Below are 20681 nucleotides of genomic sequence, written 5' to 3'. Positions count from 1 at the left end.
AGTGCAGTTGGCTTATCACAGGCACTCTCATTAGAATGAATAGAGCGGCAGTGTGCAAGATCGGCCTACGCTCCAGTAAGCCACTCGGGATCAAGCAGGGCCATGATTGTTGGACCACTAGTGAACGGAAACTTATTCCCTAACCTACAGATAGGATATAATTTTCAAATTTGGCAATATCGCTCTAATACAGCGCAGATAGGAGGCACTTTGCTTTTCCCTTTATGTTCTTCAAGACCCATTGTTTTTTTATTTATCCATTGATATCTGTAGGAGGACTTGTCTTTTTTTTTGGTTTGTTTTTTTGGTGTTACAAGTTGTAATGTTGAATGCCCTTATTTGGTTTCTGATCTAATGTACTAAAAAACAATGGAAAAAAATCTCACCTGGGTTTAGTTTTTACGACGTACACTGTTGCGTAAAACTGACCCGGTCATTATATTCTGCAGGCCAGTATGAGTACGGTGAGACCAAATCTGTATGGTAATTTAGATTTTACTGCTTAAAAAATAAATACATAGTTTGAGTATTTATTTTCAGTTTTTAATTCTTCTGTTGATATTGATGTGTGAGGGTTTAGGAGAGCAAGCTGTAGTTGTTGTAGGTACAATTTTGAGATACATGACACATTTTTTATATTTTCTTTACATTTTTTGAGGGGAAGTGAGGCGACCTAAAACTGGCAATGCTGACATTTTTATTCATGTTTTATAATGTTCACCATAATAGATAAGTAATGTAATATTTTTACATTTCAAACTTTCAAAGATATGATTATTTTAAGATTTTTTTATGGGAAAAGGGGTTGATTTTGTTTTTTGTGGGGGGTAAAATATATATATATTTTTTTAAATAACGATCTTTTACTTATCATGCAGTTATTAGATAGCTTGTGAAATACATTGGAATACTCAAGTATATAAGTGTGTAGTAATTTTAACTATCCCCTATGCAGCTCTGCCTATGCCTAAAGCTTGGCTCTCATGACAAACCATTGGCACCCTTCGATTGTGTCGCTAGCGGCTAAGGCCGTGAAGTGACAGATGGATTCCCTCTTCTTGGCCAGGCCACCTTTGGGTTTTTTGTGCATAATTTTTTTGTTGGTTTCAATAATTAAAAAGAAGAGAAAAATAAAAAGAATCGCTCAATCTCTGTGGCTCCTGCACAAGTTTGTTTCTACAAACAGCATTGGCTTCTCTGGCCAGAATTCTGAATCACCCTGACATTCATGTTGCCTGTGTCACACAAGGAGCCAGAGAGGAAACCACGGATGGTTCCACCTGCAGTACCATTGATATAGTCATTTATATCTGCATTTTTAAGATGGGGATATAATGGTGTATAAACAGCTGCGTAGCCGCAAGAAGCCACCCTCAGCCCCCTTCCTAAACTTTATAAGAGAGGCAGTTACTTTCTCGCCATGCCCCTTTTCCCGCAGACTTGGGCCGTGGGCAGTTGCCCAGATTGTCCTAATTTTAATCCACCACTGATTATTGTATCATCTTGTTATATATCATATCTACATGCAGAATAAAGGTAACAGGTAAATGCTGTTAAAATCCATCCTTCGCTGAAAGACACTCCCTCATGTGGCTTTATCAACAGATACAAAAAGGTTTGGTTTTCAGAAGGTAGGGGTGCAAGAATTAAAAATAAAAAGACCAAAACTAGCTGCAGTTGTAAGGGATTGAAATGCTGAAGAGAGATATGATTGAAATGAATAGTTCTTCATTGGACTATTGTATGACTTGGACTTTAACATATCTAACACCTTAGTAAAATGATTATGTGATGTTCCATCATGACAGTGGAGTCCTAATGGCCTCTGACATCACACATGAAGTCCATGCTGTAATAGTATCAGCTCTAAGAGAGAGTTGTTAAAACTCCATAAGAGAAAAATTGCTATCTATAAATTTCCAGAGCCTGGCAGTATTTGACCAGATGAGAATTTCAATTAAGGACTTCTGCCTCTTTGGCTCAGAAAGGGTGGCCATACCCAGGCGACCTACTTGTATTAAGCATTTTTTTCCTAAGTGCTAAATTTCCTTGCTGTGAGTCCCATTAATTAATTAATCAGGCCATGTGCTTATTAATTGGAAGATAAGTAAACTGCGGCATAGGACATGCCACTCTAATGTAATGTCACTTCTTGATTTTACATTAAAGCAACTACAATTAGAAAGGGTTTGTCATTGGCACAGTGCAGATAATAATATTCTTCACATGAATCTCTTTTTGTTACTCATTAGACACCACAGAACAGGAATGGCAGGGTGCAGAACCCAAAGCATCAAACACGTCATAGCGTTTTACACTGTATGAGATATAGGACTTGTACGGTTTGTATCTTGTTATTGTCTTAGACTGTTATGTAGTGTACCTGAATAGGTCATCCCAAGCGTAGCTCAAAATGTTGAAAAGTGGAATTACTAAAGCCTCCCATACAAATTAAGGCTCATTCAGACATCCATGCAAATTGGCCAAAAATCGGCCCACAGCGCATGGACTAGCCACAGGTCTCTCAACCTTAATGTGACAGCTTCATAGAAAGGTATGAAGCTGTCACATAAGAGTCAGGAGAGCTGCAGCTAATCTGTATGCATTAGCGGTACGTGTTTGTACCGATTGGTACGAACGTCTGAATGAGTCTTTGGTCTAACGTCAGCCAATATCAACGGGTTCCATTATGGGACGATGGACAGATGATTGTGAAGGAGTTACGGTTCCAGCATCTTCAATTTTGGAGTCCATTGCTTTTGTTCCCCCTAAGATAAGCCATCTCCAAATATGTCCAGCAGCAGCTGTCTCCTAGAACACAGAGGTTTATCCAGCAGATTGTGCGCACTTGTATAAGAGAGAGATGGCTGAGATAGCTGCCAGCCAAAACATTGGTCAAACCATCATTCAGCCAACAACCTTCTAAGATGTGCAAGGGGCTTAAACCGAACCTGTCAGCAGGATTTTGCTAAGTAAATCACAGGCATTGTTTGGTTGGCACTGTTATACTGGTTAAAATGATACCTGTCTTGAAGAAATCTGTCTTGTGGTTCTTGTGTAATAAGTGTTAGAAGTCTTCAGTTAATGATATGCTCGTGCTCTGTAGACAGAGTCTTATCTTCCTGCTCCAAACCAGAGAAACCAAGGCCAAAACCTGCCCTCAGACCAGCCCGAAGCACAAACATATTCCTCATCATAGAGACAGAGAGACAGACTGTTTGTGCTTCAGGGCAGCCTAACACTTATTACACAAGAACCACAAGACGGATTTCTTCACCCCAGGTATCAATTTCATCCAGGTAATCATTTTAATCAGTATAACAGTGCCAACTTGACAGTGTCTGTAGTTTACTTAGCAAAATCCTGCTGACAGATTTGCTTTAAGACTGGCAGACTCCCACTCTGCCTATTCATGTTTGGAGCTGGTCAGTTAAGTTCATTAAAATCCAGGTGGGTGAGCTCAATGAAAGGCTGGTGATTTTTTTTCCCCACCATGTTGCCACTCTGGGGAAGGATAGGATATGCCAGGGTCAGTGGGATCCATCATCACAATGAAAATGGTTTGGACTATGTTTTTAAGGTGCAGAGCGATAGGCTCATCTTGGTTGTTGTAAAGTGTTCAGCCAGTTGGCCAGATAGCTAAAGATTTTCTATGTGTTATGTGGCCAGTTCTAAGGCAAATCCTCTGTGTTTGACTGAAAGTTTTTTTCTGTGCCAATTATCTTACGCCTGAGTTTTAACCCCTTAGTGACGGAGCCAATTTTTTGAAATCTGACCAGTGTCAATTTATGTGGTAATAACTCGGGAATACTTCAACAAATCCCAGTGATTTTGAGATTGTTTTTTCGTGACACATTATACTTTATGATAATGGTAAATTTAGGTTGATATGCTTTGTGTTTATTTATAAAAAAATATCAGAAATTTGAGAAAAATGTTAAAAAATTAGCAATTTTCAAACATTGAATGATTATCCCTTTATTCCAGATGGTCATACCACAGCAAAACATTAAGGCCGGCGTCACACTTGCGAGTTTTACGGACGTAAGAGCGCAGAATCTACGTCCGTAAAACTCGCAAAAAATACGGCACAATTATTCTCTATGCCCCTGCTCCTATTTGCCGTATTTTACTGATCAGTATTATACGGCTTTCTACGGCCGTACAAAATCGCAGCATGCTGCGTTTGTCACCGTACTGCGCAAGAAATACGCCAATGAAAGTCTATGGAAGCGTGAAAAATACGGATTACACACGGACAAGCAGTGTGACTTGCGAGAAATACGCAGCGCTGTTAGAGAGAAAAGCCGGCAATTCAGTGCGGTGTACAGTAAAATCACACTGACAGCTTACAGTCCAATAGGTAGAATAAATGTGTACACATAGAATAGGTATATATATATATATATGTCAGTGAGACACATATATGTATATATATTAATATTTATTCCAGCGCTATACAGCTTGAAAGCCGGTAATTCCAATACCGGCTTTTTCTTTCTCCTTCCTAAAACCCGACATGATTTGAGACATGGTTTACATACAGTAAACCATGTCTTCTCTCCATTTTTTTTGCAGATTCCACACTACTAATATCAGTAGTGTGTATCTGCAAAATTTGGCCGTTCTAGCTCTTAAAATAAAGGGTTAAATGGCGGAAAAAATTGGCGTGGGCTCCCGCGCAATTTTCTCCGCCAGAGTAGTAAAGCCAGTGACTGAGGGCAGATATTAATAGCCTGGAGAGGGTCCACGGTTATTGGCCCCCCCCTGGCTAAAAATATCTGCCCCCAGCCACCCCAGAAAAGGCACATCTGGAAGATGCGCCTATTCTGGCACTTGGCCACTCTCTTCCCATTCCCGTGTAGCGGTGGGATATGGGGTAATGAAGGGTTAATGCCACCTTGCTATTGTAAGGTGACATTAAGCCTAATTAATAATGGAGAGGCGTCAATTATGACACCTATCCATTATTAATCCAATTGTAGTGAAGGGTTAAATAAAACACAAACACATTATTTAAAATTATTTTAATGAAATAAAAACAATGGGTGTTGCAGTATTTTATTCAACGCCCAATCCAGTCACTGATGACCCTCGTTCTGTGAGTAAAAAAACATAATAAACCAACAATATACTTACCCTCCGCAGATCTGTAACGTCCAACGATGTAAATCCTTCTGAAGGGGTTAAAACATTTTGCAGCAAGGAGCTGTGCTAATGCAGGCTGCTCCTCGCTGCAAAACCCCAGGGAATGAGGCTAAAAATAGATGAATGATCTATATTTAGCTTTATTTGCGGTGAGGCGCCCTCTGCTGGCTGTTCATAGATCGTGGGAAATTACCTAGAAAGCTCCCTGGCTCCCTGGCTTTCTAGGTAATTTCCCACGATCTATGAACAGCCAGCAGAGGGCGCCTCACCGCAAATAAAGCTAAATATAGATCATTGATCTATTTTTAGCCTCATTCCCTGGGGTTTTGCAGCGAGGAGCAGCCTGCATTAGCACAGCTCCTTGCTGCAAAATGTTTTAACCCCTTCAGAAGGATTTACATCGTTGGACGTTACAGATCTGCGGAGGGTAAGTATATTGTTGGTTTATTATGTTTTTTTACTCACAGAACGAGGGTCTTCAGTGACTGGATTGGGCGTTGAATAAAATACTGCAACACCCATTGTTTTTAATTCATTAAAATAATTTTAAATAATGTGTTTGTGTTTTATTTAACCCTTCACTACAATTGGATTAATAATGGATAGGTGTCATAATTGACGCCTCTCCATTATTAATTAGGCTTAATGTCACCTTACAATAGCAAGGTGGCATTAACCCTTCATTACCCCATATCCCACCGCTACACGGGAATGGGAAGAGAGTGGCCAAGTGCCAGAATAGGCGCATCTTCCAGATGTGCCTTTTCTGGGGTGGCTGGGGGCAGATATTTTTAGCCAGGGGGGGGCCAATAACCGTGGACCCTCTCCAGGCTATTAATATCTGCCCTCAGTCACTGGCTTTACTACTCTGGCGGAGAAAATTGCGCGGGAGCCCACGCCAATTTTTTCCGCCATTTAACCCTTTATTTTAAGAGCTAGAACGGCCAAATTTTGCAGATACACACTACTGACATTAGTAGTGTGGAATCTGCAAAAAAAATGGAGAGAAGACATGGTTTACTGTATGTAAACCATGTCTCAAATCATGTCGGGTTTTAGGAAGGAGAAAGAAAAAGCCGGTATTGGAATTACCGGCTTTCAAGCTGTATAGCGCTGGAATAAATATTAATATATATACATATATGTGTCTCACTGACATATATATATATATATATATATACCTATTCTATGTGTACACATTTATTCTACCTATTGGACTGTAAGCTGTCAGTGTGATTTTACTGTACACCGCACTGAATTACCGGCTTTTCTCTCTAATATATGTGTCTACTGACATATATATATATATATATATATATATATATATATATATATATAGACAGTATATATATATTTTCTTTTCTTTTTGGGACACATGGATCACTTCTATAGCGGTATGTTGGTTTTGCTAGCCTGCGAGAAAACCACGCAGTACGGATGCCATACGGATTACATACGGAGGATGCCATGCGCAAAAAACGCTGACACACCCTGCCTACGGAGGAGCTACGGACCACTTTTTTCGGGACTTTTCAGTGTATTACGGCCGTAATATACGGACCGTATTGTTTTACGCTGTGTGTGACGCCGGCCTTATAAATAACATTTCCCTCATGTCGGCTTTACATCAGCACCATTTGTAAAATGTTATTTTATTTTGTTAGCATTTTAAGAAGTTTAAAAATGTAGCAGTAATTTTTCATTTTTTCAAGGAAATTTACACAATTTATTTTTTTAGGGACTTATCCATGTTTCAAGTGACTTTAGGGGTCCTATATATTGGGAAACCCCCAAACGTGATACCATTTTAAAAACAGCACCCCCTTGACTTATTGAAAACTGCTGTCAGGTAGTTTATTAATCATTCAGGTGCTTTTCAGGAATTAATGCAAAGTGGCATGACAGAAATTAAAATGTGTATTTTTACCACCTAAATGCCGCTAACTTCTGAACAGATTACTACAGCCGTCTGACTCTAAGGCCGCTATTTGGTCGTGATTTGCCATGCCAAACATCAGGACCACAAAATCATGATCTGAGGGCACTAATTGGGATAAATAGGAAGCCCCCACACTCTGTTAACCATTTATAATGATGTAGTCACTATTGACAGCAGCATCTAAGGGGTTAAACACTGATCATGGCTGATACAGCAAGTTGTCAGCTATAGTGGACAGCTGCTGGATTGTCACCTGTATGGGGAGGCTATTCTCTTGTATCTCAGGTCAGTTAAAAGACTTATTGGCTGTCATTAAGGGGTTAATGCCTCTCTGGAGTATTTAATTGCTGTGCCTAGTAAAATACGAAAGAAATACAGTGGGGCAAAAAAGTATTTAGTCAGTCAGCAATAGTGCAAGTTCCACCACTTAAAAAGATGAGAGGCGTCAGTAATTTACATCATAGGTAGACCTCAACTATGGGAGACAAACTGAGAAAAAAAAATCCAGAAAATCACATTGTCTGTTTTTTTATCTTTTTTTTGCATATTATGGTGGAAAATAAGTATTTGGTCAGAAACAAAATTTCATCTCAATACTTTGTAATATATCCTTTGTTGGCAATGACAGAGGTCAAACGTTTTCTGTAAGTCTTCATAAGGTTGCCACACACTGTTGTTGGTATGTTGGCCCATTCCTCCATGCAGATCTCCTCTAGAGCAGTGATGTTTTCGGCTTCTCGCTTGGCAACACGGACTTTCAACTCCCTCCAAAGGTTTTCTATAGGGTTGAGATCTGGAGACTGGCTAGGCCACTCCAGGACCTTGAAATGCTTCTTACGAAGCCACTCCTTTGTTGCCCTGGCGGTGTGCTTTGGATCATTGTCATGTTGAAAGACCCAGCCACGTTTCATCTTCAATGCCCTTGCTGATGGAAGGAGGCTTGCACTCAAAATCTCACGATACATGGCCCCATTCATTCTTTCATGTACCCGGATCAGTCGTCCTGGCCCCTTTGCAGAGAAACAGCCCCAACGCATGATGTTTCCACCACCATGCTTTACAGTAGGTATGGTGTTTGATGGATGCAACTCAGTATTCTTTTTCCTCCAAACACAACAAGTTGTGTTTCTACCAAACAGTTCCAGTTTGGTTTCATCAGACCATAGGACATTCTACCAAAACTCCTCTGGATCATCCAAATGCTCTCTAGCAAACTTCAGACGGGCCCGGACATGTACTGGCTTAAGCAGTGGGACACGTCTGGCACTGCAGGATCTGAGTCCATGGTGGCGTAGTGTGTTACTTATGGTAGGCCTTGTTACATTGGTCCCAGCTCTCTGCAGTTCATTCATTAGGTCCCCCCGCGTGGCTCTGGGATTTTTGCTCACCGTTCTTGTGATCATTCTGACCCCACGGGGTGGGATTTTGCGTGGAGCCCCAGATCGAGGGAGATTATCAGTGGTCTTGTATGTCTTCCATTTTCTAATTATTGCTCCCACTGTTGATTTCTTCACTCCAAGCTGGTTGGCTATTGCAGATTCAGTCTTCCCAGCCTGGTGCAGGGCTACAATTTTGTTTCTGGTGTCCTTTGACAGCTCTTTGGTCTTCACCATAGTGGAGTTTGGAGTCAGACTGTTTGAGGGTGTGCACAGGTGTCTTTTTATACTGATAACAAGTTTAAACAGGTGCCATTACTACAGGTAATGAGTGGAGGAAAGAGGAGACTCTTAAAGAAGAAGTTACAGGTCTGTGAGAGCCAGAAATCTTGATTGTTTGTTTCTGGCCAAATGCTTATTTTCCACCATAATATGCAAAAAAAATGATAAAAAAACAGACAATGTGATTTTCTGGATTTTTTTTTCTCAGTTTGTCTCCCATAGTTGAGGTCTACCTATGATGTAAATTACAGACGCCTCTCATCTTTTTAAGTGGTGGAACATGCACTATTGCTGACTGACTAAATACTTTTTTGCCCCACTGTATATAGCTCATTTTGAGCAAATTGCAAATAGAAATGATGCAACGCCAATTTGGGATGCTGATGACTAGTAGACTGACACAAATAAATTTACCCCCCTATGCCCCATTTGTATAGGGTTTATATTTTTTCCTGGCCGCACTCATGGGCTCAAAATGCTTGCTTATTTTTTTATTTAAGGCATGTAGATTTCTTACAGCTGTTGGTAACTCCTTGTCATTTCATTGACTATATTCTGGCCTTTTTTGTTCACACTTAATACTTTGTATTTAGCATGAGCCTTAGGCTGCCGTCACACTAGCAGTATTTGGTCAGTATTGTACATCAGTATTTGTAAGCCAAAACCAGGAGTGGCTGATAAATGCAGAAGTGGTGCATATGTTTCTATTATACTTTTCCTCTAATTGTTCCCCTCCTGGTTTTGGCTTATAAATACTGATGTAAAATACTGACCAAATACTGCTAGTGTGACGGCAGCCTTACTGTGATTTTTCCTGGGAAATTTTAGTGACTGCTGCCACCAAATCTTGCTGCAGATCTTTTGCAGTTGCGGAATGGTTTTTGACCACCTGCATCCTCGGGAATCTGGTGGCAGCCAGTGATACCTTACTCTTCCTACCATGTCCAGCTAGTATAGTTAGTATTCTTCCTAAGGGAATCTGTCATTAGAATCATCCTGCTGAGCAACAGGCAGCATGAATCAGATTCTGGTTGAACGACTGCAGCATTTCAGAGAAAACACAATTTCAAAACTGGTCAGGGGTTCTAGGGAGATACTTGGCTAGTTCGATGATGTCCTCTGCCGGCCACTTCCTTGCAGTAGTCATTGAAAGTGGTATTTTGGTTTGAATTAGGAGTAATCTAATCACTTGTTCTATCAGTTGTGTTGTGTTTTTTTTTAAGTATTTCAAAGTCTACCTAGGCTTGGTTTCAGAAGTCCTGGAAAATTCTGGAATAAGCATCATATTCGCTGACATAGACCTTATTGGAAATATTTGATGGGATTTGAAGAAAGCGGTTGCAGCACGCAAACCCAAGAATGAGGAATGAGCTAAGATTTCCCAGGAAGTCTGCCAGTAGCTGGTGCCTGCATGATGTTTGTAGCAGATTATAGCAGCCAAAGGCACACTCAAGACGCTCATCATGATGGGGCTGAATCATTCTGAGACTGCAGTAGTCTAAATGACATTTTGTGTTTAATTTGTTATTGACCTGTAACCATGTCAAAAGTGCCCAGTTTGTGCACTTATTTTATTCATCATGCTCCCCTGAGTACTCCATGTGTTTCTTTTTTAAAATCTACCTTTTTGCTCCAGAGATATAAGGCTTTTCACTTAGTGCTAATTTGTATGGTCTTTACTAAGAGGGTGTTGCTCCCAAAATTCTCTGGGGGAGTGTCCTCAGACTGTTTGCATTATTACCCTATGATCAGTACCTCCTTGGTAAAGACCCAGATTTTTGGAACCGTATGGCAGAATTTAAAAAAAGAATTTTCGGCCTTACTAACTATGTTACTATCGAGGGGTTCAAGAGAGGCCTGGATGTCTTCCTGGAGCAGAACAATATTGTATCATACAATAATTAGGTTCTGTAGAAGGACGTAGATCTGGGGATTTATTATGATGGAATATAGGCTGAACTGGATGGACAAATGTCTTTTTTCGGCCTTACTAACTATGTTACTATGTTACTATGTTAATATATTGGAATACTTAGGGGAGCAGCGGTAATAAAATAAGAACAAATATTGCCCACTTTTGTTCTGGTGAAAGTGTTTTTCTCTGATTGGATAATTGCAGTAAATGTATTTAGTTTGTAAAAAAAAAAAAATTGCAATGATGGTTTAAATAATTTTGATTACAACTGTAATTGTAAAACAGAGGCCCCGATTCAGCATTACCTTTGTGCCTGTTATTTGTCTAGTTTTGTGTGTTTTTGTTTGCAGTCAATTCATTATCCTTTTTGTGCAAAATTTGGCGCAGCTTCACTGAAGTCCCTCACTGGTGTACTTTTCAATATTTTGGTGCATTTTTTACTACCTTTGGCGCAAAGAGTCATAAAATAATAGTTCAGGACAGGAAGAAATCCCATTTTTGACTGTGTGCCAAATTCTTGAATCACATGCACAATTTTGATAAATTTTGCACCGAAACGGCAAGTAGTACCACAAAACAAAAAAGGAAAGTGACTTAAGAAAAGCCCAAGTGATTAATCAAGGTCATAGAGTTTAACCTATACTCGAAAGATGACTTGTGTCTTTATGGCCCATCATTACAGAAGAGACATCTGTTGTATGGAGGTTGATAGTGACCAATGGGCTCCTTGTAGGATGTTGTTCTGCTTTGCAATTTTTCATAGTAAGCAGTGCATATAAATCGACCTTCCCACAATAGTCAGGCTCTCCTCTTAGCCAGTGTAGTCAGCCTCTCTGCTTACTGCTTATATAAAGTCATACCTTTAGTGAAAGCTTGTATAGATTGATCTAGTTATTTTGTGTGTATTGATTTTATCCATTTTTCATTTACATCTGTACAGGATTTTCTCTAACATCAATTTTTTCCTTGGTTTTCTTTTGTGTTTTACAGTATCATTGCAGGACATAAATATGAGGAAAGCATTCAAAAGCTCCACGGTGCAGAATCAGCAGGTGGTGTCGAGGAATTCCATCCCGAATCCAGTTATGGAGATGTACCAACGCTGCGACAAGCCTCCACCGCTCAACATCCTGACCCCATACAGGTCATACAGAGAATATGAAGCCATGTGGCTTTTAACATTATGTATATAGCTGCAACGTATTCTGTCGTGCTGTACGGATATATCCCAGACACATGTATAAACTCTGTAGAAGATATATTATTTATATATTTGGTATTTGACATTTCACTGATCACCACCCAAAACTTTTAGACCTTCAACAGTAACATTTTTAGGTTCTTTTTTACTTCCTTCCAAGACAACTCATTCCCCAGGCAGCTTTATGTGCTTACTCACTAGTTCACCAAACCATAGTAAAAGCCTCAATTTATTCCGTGTTACATTTTACGTAGTTGTAGAGACATTTGGTCAAGTTTACTTTTAGAGGTGCGGCATGGATTCATACCGGTATATTGACATTTTTGATTCTGTACTGAATTAAACAAACTGTAATAGTTGGGTAACAGTTCTCTAAAAAGAATCCAAGAACACTTAAAATAGCACTCCGAGAATTTTTTTTTCCAGATAGTAGCCTCCATGTAAGTCTTAGGAATGTACTGACTTCTTGGCCACACTAAAGCCGTTGTTCAGACAATGATCAAGTAAAGTACTCCGCAAGGATAGGACAGTATTATTTATGGATATTTATTACTAATCAGACTGGAAGATAAAAAATCACAGCATGTTCTTTAACAAGCACAAAATGCATTCAGCTCTTATTGTGCATGAAGCCACCAACATCTGTTATTTCCATCATTTATTTATAAAGCCCCAAAATATTCAGCCTTGTGGTAAGATTAGAGAAATCCTGCTGCAATGCATTTTATAAAAGAAAACTAAACACGGAAAAATCTGTAATGAGATCTCTGCTAATGAGAGGTAAAGGGAACTTGTGAGTGATGGACAGAAGTTTAGTCTTGACTCGAGCAAAGAAGTGCATGATGGCTATTAATGAGGTCAGGCTGGGTTGTCTGTGGCCCACAGGAGGAATTTACCCTAGCCTACCCTGTTTTTTTTTTTAGATTTTTGCAGTGGGGACATTTTATTTTCAATACTTTTTTTGTTCATTGTTGCTAATTTTTCAATATGTATTTTTTTTTACATAATTTGTTCGCTAAAACATCATCAATGATTTCAGGGGAAAGTTATTGTTCTTTAATTTATTGATCATTTTTTTCAACTTTTGGCTCTTACGGGTTACCTCTCTATAGAGAAAACATTAAAGAAGCACTCCTCCCATTAAAGTTTTTATCCTCTTAATATATTTCAACCATGAGTACTTACAATTACGGTACTCATTTTGCCTTTCTACTAAGTTAATTCTTCTCTTTTCTCTGCTTTATATAGAAACAGGAAGTCTCTTTTCCTTTAAAAATTATTCCTCCCTTCACCTCCTGACCCAGCTACTCCTCTCCTCCCCCTACCAGGCACCTCTACAGTGACTCATGATTCATACAGGGAAAATTGACCTCCTGTTTCTCCATAGAGCTTAGAAGGATTCAGCTAGTCCGTTTTTAATCAAGTGATGTCATAGACCAAATGAAAAAGAGAAGAATTATCTGGGTAGAAAGGCAAAATGAGCAATTGTAAGTACACAGTGCTATATAATATGATGATTGCGATATATTAGGAGGATAAAAACTTTGATCGGAGGAGGAGAAGTGCTTCTTTACACTACAGAGTGCAGGGAAATAAGTCACAGGGTCTGCTAGCACTCAGAACATTGAAACCAGTACCTACTCATTTTGAGTGTGACCTATTTGTTTCACAGGATGATAAAAATGAATCTCGACCTGTAGATGCACACTATATGATCTACACAAAATATATGTTTAGAGAAGAATTCGAGCCGATAGATCTAAACTTCCTAACTTGTCCCAGTGAGGGAGGCGCCTTCTACAACCAGATGAACAAATGTTACTTTACCTTTCTACTTATTTCTAAAATGTTTTTACCCAAGAAACATGGGTCTGGTTGTGCTGGTGGTGTGTAAGTGCGTGTATGTGCCATCAGCACTTCTAAGCCCATAGGAAACTGAAGATCTTACAAGATTTGTTTAGTTCTCCTCAAATAACTGCTTTACTCTAATTTTAGGGATGACCGGAAAGATGGTCTTCGATTTTACACTGATCCTTCATATTTCTTTAACTTATGGAAAGAAAAGATGTTACAAGCTACTGAGGACAAGAGGAAAGAGAAGAGGAGACAGAAAGTGAGTTGTTATGGTTACAGTCTAAAGCCCAAACTATTTTATTTGTGAAAACCCTGGTTAGACAAGACTTCCAATAAAGGGAACTTGCCCTAAATTTGTGCCACAGACAGTATGAATCAGAGACTGGCTGTGCGGTTACAGCTAGGTATGTATTTGTCTGAAATGCTCCGGTGTTTTACAGAAAAGAGTTTGAAAAGTGAATAAACGAAGAGACCTAACTAGGCCAACACTACCCCCTCTAACTTTTCCCTGCCCTGCTCCAGTTGATTGACAGGCCTCTCCCTAAGTACAACATGTTAGAGACACCTAAGATACAACTAGAGTGGTGCAGGGAGTAGCCAGCTGTGGTTCACACCAGACTAGTCTCCAGCTTTTAAAACCATGTTTTCTCTTAAACCGCTTTATAGTTGAAGCTCATCAAGAGAATGCCAAGAGTATGCAAAGCAGTCATCAAAGCACAAGGTGGCTACTTTGAAGAACCTAGAACATAAGACATAATTTCAGTTGTTTCACACTTTTTTGTTAAGTATATACCGTAATTCCACATGTGTTAATTCATAGTTTTGATGCCTTCAGTGTGAATGTACAATTTTCATAGTCATGATAATACAGAAAAATCTTTAAATGAGAAGGTGTGTCCAAACTTTTGGTCTTTACTGTATGTGTCTGACTGTAATCACCAAGCTGGGCTTAGATTTATGTGGTCAGCGTGGGTCTAGTGATAGCTTCCCATTAAGGTTTCCCATTTACATTTCTGTAGCATCTCCAACGTTAGCTCTTCTCTTAGAGCCCAAACTATGTTATTTTAGTGGAATGTTACATTAAAAAAGGCTCACATAGTAGAAAAGACAAAAGTATAAAAGTAACATCAAAGAAAAGCAATGAATTTTCTGAAATCAATCAGTAACCACTCAGAATGAAGAAAGAAAGCGGTGATGGTAAATGCTATCCTGCCAACTGCTCAGGTGTTGCTTCACGGTGGTGGATTCTCATCACATATATGCACGTGGTACCTATTTTTCACGTTTTATAAATTTGTAAAAATGTCATAGTGTTTTAGTTCTCACTTCTCAATATAAAGAAGTTATCATTTGAAACGTGGAACATATGTAGTGTGAGCCTAAGCTAACCTAACTTAAAAAATAACCATTCTCTAGCCATACATGGCTTATTCAAATAGCAAAATATCATTGTGAATCCAAATCTACTATACAATTGTCTAAGGGTCACTTCCGTCTGTCCTTCTTTCTTTCTGTCACAGTTATTCATTCGCTGATTGGTCTCGCCAGCTGCCTGGACCAATCAGCGACGGGCAGTCCGGAAAAAAATGTCCGACCCCTACTCCCCGCAGTCAGTGCCTGTCACCCGCATACTCCCCTCCGGTCACCGCTAACACAGGGTTAATGCCGGCGGTAACGGACTGCGTTATGCCACGGGTAACGCACTCTGTTATCGCCGCTATTAACCCTGTGTGTCCCCAACTTTTTTACTATTGACGCTGCCTATGCGGCATCAATAGTAAAAAATGTAATGTTAAAAATAATTTAAAAAAATAAACCTGCTATACTCACCCTCTGTAGTCCGCTGAGCTGCTCCCGCTGGCTGCCATCTTCCGCTGCAGTTTCCGGTGGCAAAGATGGTATGGCAGAAGGACCTGCCATGACGTCACGGTCATGTGACTGCGACATCATCACAGGCCCTGCGCGCCTGCGCGACAAGGACCTGCCATGACGTCACGGCCATGTGACCGCGACGTTATCACAGGCCCTGCGCTAGAAAGACCTGCCATGACGTCACGGTCATGTGACTGCGACGTCATCACAGGTCCTGCGCCCATACCAATGCTGGGACCGGAAGCTGCTGTGGACTATAAGGGGCCTTCGGAAAGGTGAGCATATGTTTATTTTTAATTTTTTCACCTGTGACAAACCTGGTTGGGCAATATACTACGTAGCTGGGCAATATACTACGTGACTGGCCAATATACTACGTGGCTCTGTGCTGTATACTGCTTTGCTGTGCAATATACTACGTGGCTCTGTGCTGTATACTACGTCACTGGGCAATATACTACGTTACTGGGCAATATACTACGTGGCCCTGTGCTGTATACTACGTCGCTGTGCAATATACTACGTAACTGGGAAATATACTACGTGACTGGGCAATATACTACGTGGCTGCGCAATATACTACGTGGCTGGGCAATATACTACGTAACTGGGCAATATACTACGTGACTGGGCAATATACTACGTGGCTGGGCAATATACTACGTGGGCTGGGCAATATACTACGTGACTGTGCAATATACTACGTGGCTGCGCAATATATTACGTGACTGGGCAATATACTACGTAACTGGCCAATATACTACGTGGCTGTGCAATATACTACATCACTGGGCAATATACTACGTGGCTGGGCAATATACTACATGGCTGGGCAATATACTACGTCACTGGGCAATATACTACGTGTCTGGGCAATATACTACGTGGCTGGGCAATATACTACGTGGCTGGGCAATATATTATGTGGCTGGGCAATATACTATGTGTCTGGGCAATATACTACGTGGCAGGGCAATATACTACGTGGCTGGGCAATATACTACGTCACTGGGGAATATACTACGTCACTGGGCAATATACTACATGTCTGGGCAATATACTACGTGACTGGGCAATATACTACGTGGCTGGGCAATATACTATGTGTCTGGACAATATACTACGTCACTGGGCAATATACTACGTGGCTGGGCAATATACTATGTGTCTGGGCAATATACAACGTGGCTGGGCAATATACTACGTCACTGGGCAATATACTACGTCACTTGGCAATATACTACATGGCTGGGCAATATACTACGTGGCCGGGCAATATACTACGTGGCTGAGCAATATACTACATGACTGGGCAATATACTACGTCACTGGGCAATATACCACGTCACTGGGCAATATACTACGTGGGCTGTGCAATATACTACATGGACATGCATATTCTAGAATACCCGATGCGTTAGAATCGGGCCACCATCTAGTTTATTATATGTACACAGTAACAGACACATCTACACATGCATAAGCAATTGGACATGTATGTATGTATGTATGTATATATATATATATATATATATATATATATATATATATATATATATATATATATATATATATATAAATACCCCCACATACACACACTTTATATACAATAATATTGTTCTGCTGTGTAAACTTTAACAAGAATGCAATGTTTTGGGAACCTCTTTTATTCATATTATATTCACAGCCAAACATAGAACACAGATTAGAAGGTGAACTGTTATGAATAGGTAATTCAGAACCACAATGGACCTTGAAGTTCAGAGCACACAAGTGACCTGACAAAAACCACAAAACATAGGACGAGCTCTGAGATGTGGGAACTCTGCTGACCGCAATCCCTAAACCTATCAAACCACACTAGAGGTAGCCGTGGATTGCGCCTAACGCTCCCTATGCAACTCGGCACAGCCTGAGAAACTAGCTAGTCCTGAAGATAGAAAAATAAGCCTACCTTGCCTCAGAGAAATTCCCCAAAGGAAAAGGCAGCCCCCCACATATAATGACTGTGAGATAAGATGAAAAATACAAACACAGAGATGAAATAGATTTAGCAAAGTGAGGCCCGACTTACTGAATAGACCGAGGATAGGAAAGATAGCTTTGCGGTCAACACAAAAACCTACAAACAACCACGCAGAGGGGCAAAAAGACCCTCCGCACCGACTAACGGTATGGAGGTGCTCCCTCTGCGTCTCAGAGCTTCCAGCAAGCAAGCAAAAACAAAAAAGCAAGCTGGACAGAAAATATAGCAACAAAAGTAACACAAGCAGAACTTAGCTTATGCTGAGCAGACAGGCCACAGGAACGATCCAGGAGGAAGCAAGACCAATACTAGAACATTGACTGGAGGCCAGGATCAAAGCACTAGGTGGAGTTAAATAGAGCAGCACCTAACGACTTAACCTCATCACCTGAGGAAGGAAACTCAGAAGCTGCAGTACCACTCGTGACCACAAGAGGGAGCTTGATCACAGAATTCACAACAGTGAACGTTACACATTTTTCCATTTCATTTGAAAATATAACCTATTTATAAATTGATAGCAGTAACACATCTCAAAAATAGTGGGACAGGGCCGTGTCTACCATAGTGTAGCATTCTTTCTTGCTTTTACAACAGTCTGTAAATATATTGAAAATGAAGAAGCAAATGCTTGAGTTTCGGGAAAGGAACATTGTACCTTCCTGAAAAACATGTCCACACTATACTTTCCTCCCATCTCACATCTAACCTACTCTTTGACAACGTTCAATCTGGCTTCAGGCCCCACCATTCCACCGAAAGTTTCCTAACCTAAATTACCAACGACTTACTGCCAAAGCTAACAGACATTTCTCTATACTACTCCTTCTAGATCTGTCCTCTGCGTTCAACACAGTTGGTCACTCCCTCCTACTACAAATCTTTTCTTACCTCGGTATCACAAACCAACCCCTATCCTGCATCTCCCCATACCTCTCTAACCACACATTTAGCATCTCCCACTCCAAAACTACCTCTTCACTCTATCCTCTGTCTGTCAGGGTACCTCTAGGGTCTGTCTTGGACCCCATACTCTTCTCCATCTAATGCCCCATTGCTTCAAGTGCCATCTATCACCATATGTCACCTGTTATGATCTGGTGGTTTAGGAGCAACATGGGACGAGCTCTGAAGGAAGTGGTATCTGTACTGACCGCAGTCCCTAAGCTCAACACAACACTAGAAGTAGCCGTGGGATGCTCCTGACACTCCCTAGGCACCTCGTCACAGCCTGAGAACTAACTACCCCTAAAGATAGAAACAGGAAAACTATCTTGCCTCAGAGAAAATCCCCAAAGGATAGATAGCCCCCCACAAGTAATGACTGTGAGTGGAGAGGGAAAAGACATACACAGAATGAAACCAGGATGAGCACAGGAGGCCAGTCTAGCTAGATAGATAGGACAGGATGGAATACTGTGCGGTCAGTATAAAACACTACAAAAAATCCACACAGAGTTTACAAAAATCTCCACACCTGACTAAAGGTGTGGAGGGTAAATCTGCTTCCCAGAGCTTCCAGCTACACAGAATTAATTCATACTGACAAGCTGGACAAACAAAGAAAGCACAGAACAGATAAGTCCACAACCTGTGGACAGAAAAGAGCAAGCAAGGACTTAGCTTTGCTGAACTGGTCAGGATAACAGGGAAATCCAAAGAGATGTGAATCCAACCAGGAACCATAGACAAGTGGCACAAGCTGAAGGAAAGAGCCAGGCCAAATAGCCGAGCAGAATAGACAATCAGTGGAAGCAGCTGCTGACTGCTAAATCCAAGGAGCAGCCATACCACTAAAAACCACTGGAGGGAGCCCAAGAGCAGAACTCACAAAAGTGCCACTTACAACCACCGGAGGGAGCCCAAGAGCGGAATTCACAACAGTCACCTATCTGATGTCCAGAATCAACAGAGACAAAACTAAGCTCACCTATCTTTCCTACCTCATCTATCTATCACAATAAATGACATCACACTTTCCTCTGTACCTGAAGTCCGCTGCCTCTGAGTAACCCTCGACTATTTGTTCTTCAAACCACAAATCCAAACCCTCATCTCCCCCTGCTGCCTCCAGCTCAAAAATATTTCCAGAATTCAACTCTTCCTCAAACCTTAATCTCCTAAAATACTAGTGCATGCCCTCATCATCTCCTGCCACAGCTACTGCGATATCCTCCTCTTTGGAGAGGTGCAAGAGTGTTAGCAGGAAGGCCAGTCTGTCCTTAACTCTGCTGCCTGATAAACCCACCTCTGTCCTCACTACTTCACCTCTTCTCCCCTCTTCAAATCCCTTCATTGGCTCCAAATTCCCCAAGCATCCAATTCAAGCTGCTATCACTGACCTACAAAGCTGTCCATACTCTGTCTCCCCCATACATCTCTGAACTAGTCCTCTGATATCTCCCACCGCGTAATCTCTGGTCCTCCCAAGATCTCCTTCTCTCCCCCACACTCACATATTCCTCACACAATCGCCTGCAAGATGTCAACACAGTATTCCCCATCCTGTAGAATTCTGTAACCCAATAGAGCCCAATGTGCCCTCAATATGCCACCTAAGGGCCCATAGATCACAAGCATCCAACCTCGACCTTCGACTTTTTCCATTGTGCATATGGATTTCAGTCAAAGTCTTTGCAATTTTATGTTGATGAACATTTTTCTGAAATTATTTCACAATTTTTACTCAGTTGTTCACAGATAGGTGAGCCACTGACCATATTTGCTTCTGAGAGACGCTGCTTCTTTAATATGCTCTTCATACACAGTAATGTGACTTTGTTGAAAATTGACCCTGTAGCTGTTTTTCACAAGTAGCACTAACTTTTCCAGCCATGTGTTAAGCCTGTTCCAGCTTTTTTGAGATGTGTTGCTGCCTTCAATTTCAAAATGAGTTAACATTCTCAAATAAATTAGAAAATTGTCTAACTTTCACTCTCGGAACTGTGTTCTATGTTCTATTGTGACTAAAATATAGCTACAAAAGATTTCAAATCATTGCATTCTTGTTTTCTTTACATTTTATATAGCGTTCCAACTTTTTTGGAATTGGAGCTGGATATAAAATG

The 20681-nt window shown here is 40.6% G+C and overlaps 1 protein-coding gene across 2 annotated transcripts in view; it reads left to right on the top strand.

The window, feature by feature from the left end:
* Positions 1–20681, top strand: part of LOC138662087 (actin-binding protein WASF3-like) — a 116311-nt gene that overhangs the window by 75933 nt on the left and 19697 nt on the right. For both annotated transcript variants that reach the window (XM_069747227.1, XM_069747226.1), the window contains 2 exons: positions 11651–11804; positions 13857–13974. In XM_069747227.1, the coding sequence (XP_069603328.1) occupies positions 11651–11804; positions 13857–13974 (272 nt within the window). The remainder of the gene's footprint in view (positions 1–11650; positions 11805–13856; positions 13975–20681) is intronic.

This window comes from Ranitomeya imitator, chromosome 2, assembly GCF_032444005.1.
Source record: "Ranitomeya imitator isolate aRanImi1 chromosome 2, aRanImi1.pri, whole genome shotgun sequence".
In the NCBI taxonomy this organism is placed as follows: Eukaryota; Metazoa; Chordata; class Amphibia; order Anura; family Dendrobatidae; genus Ranitomeya; species Ranitomeya imitator.
Note: the sequence above shows the minus strand (reverse complement) of the source record. Positions and strands in the feature narration are given on the sequence as shown.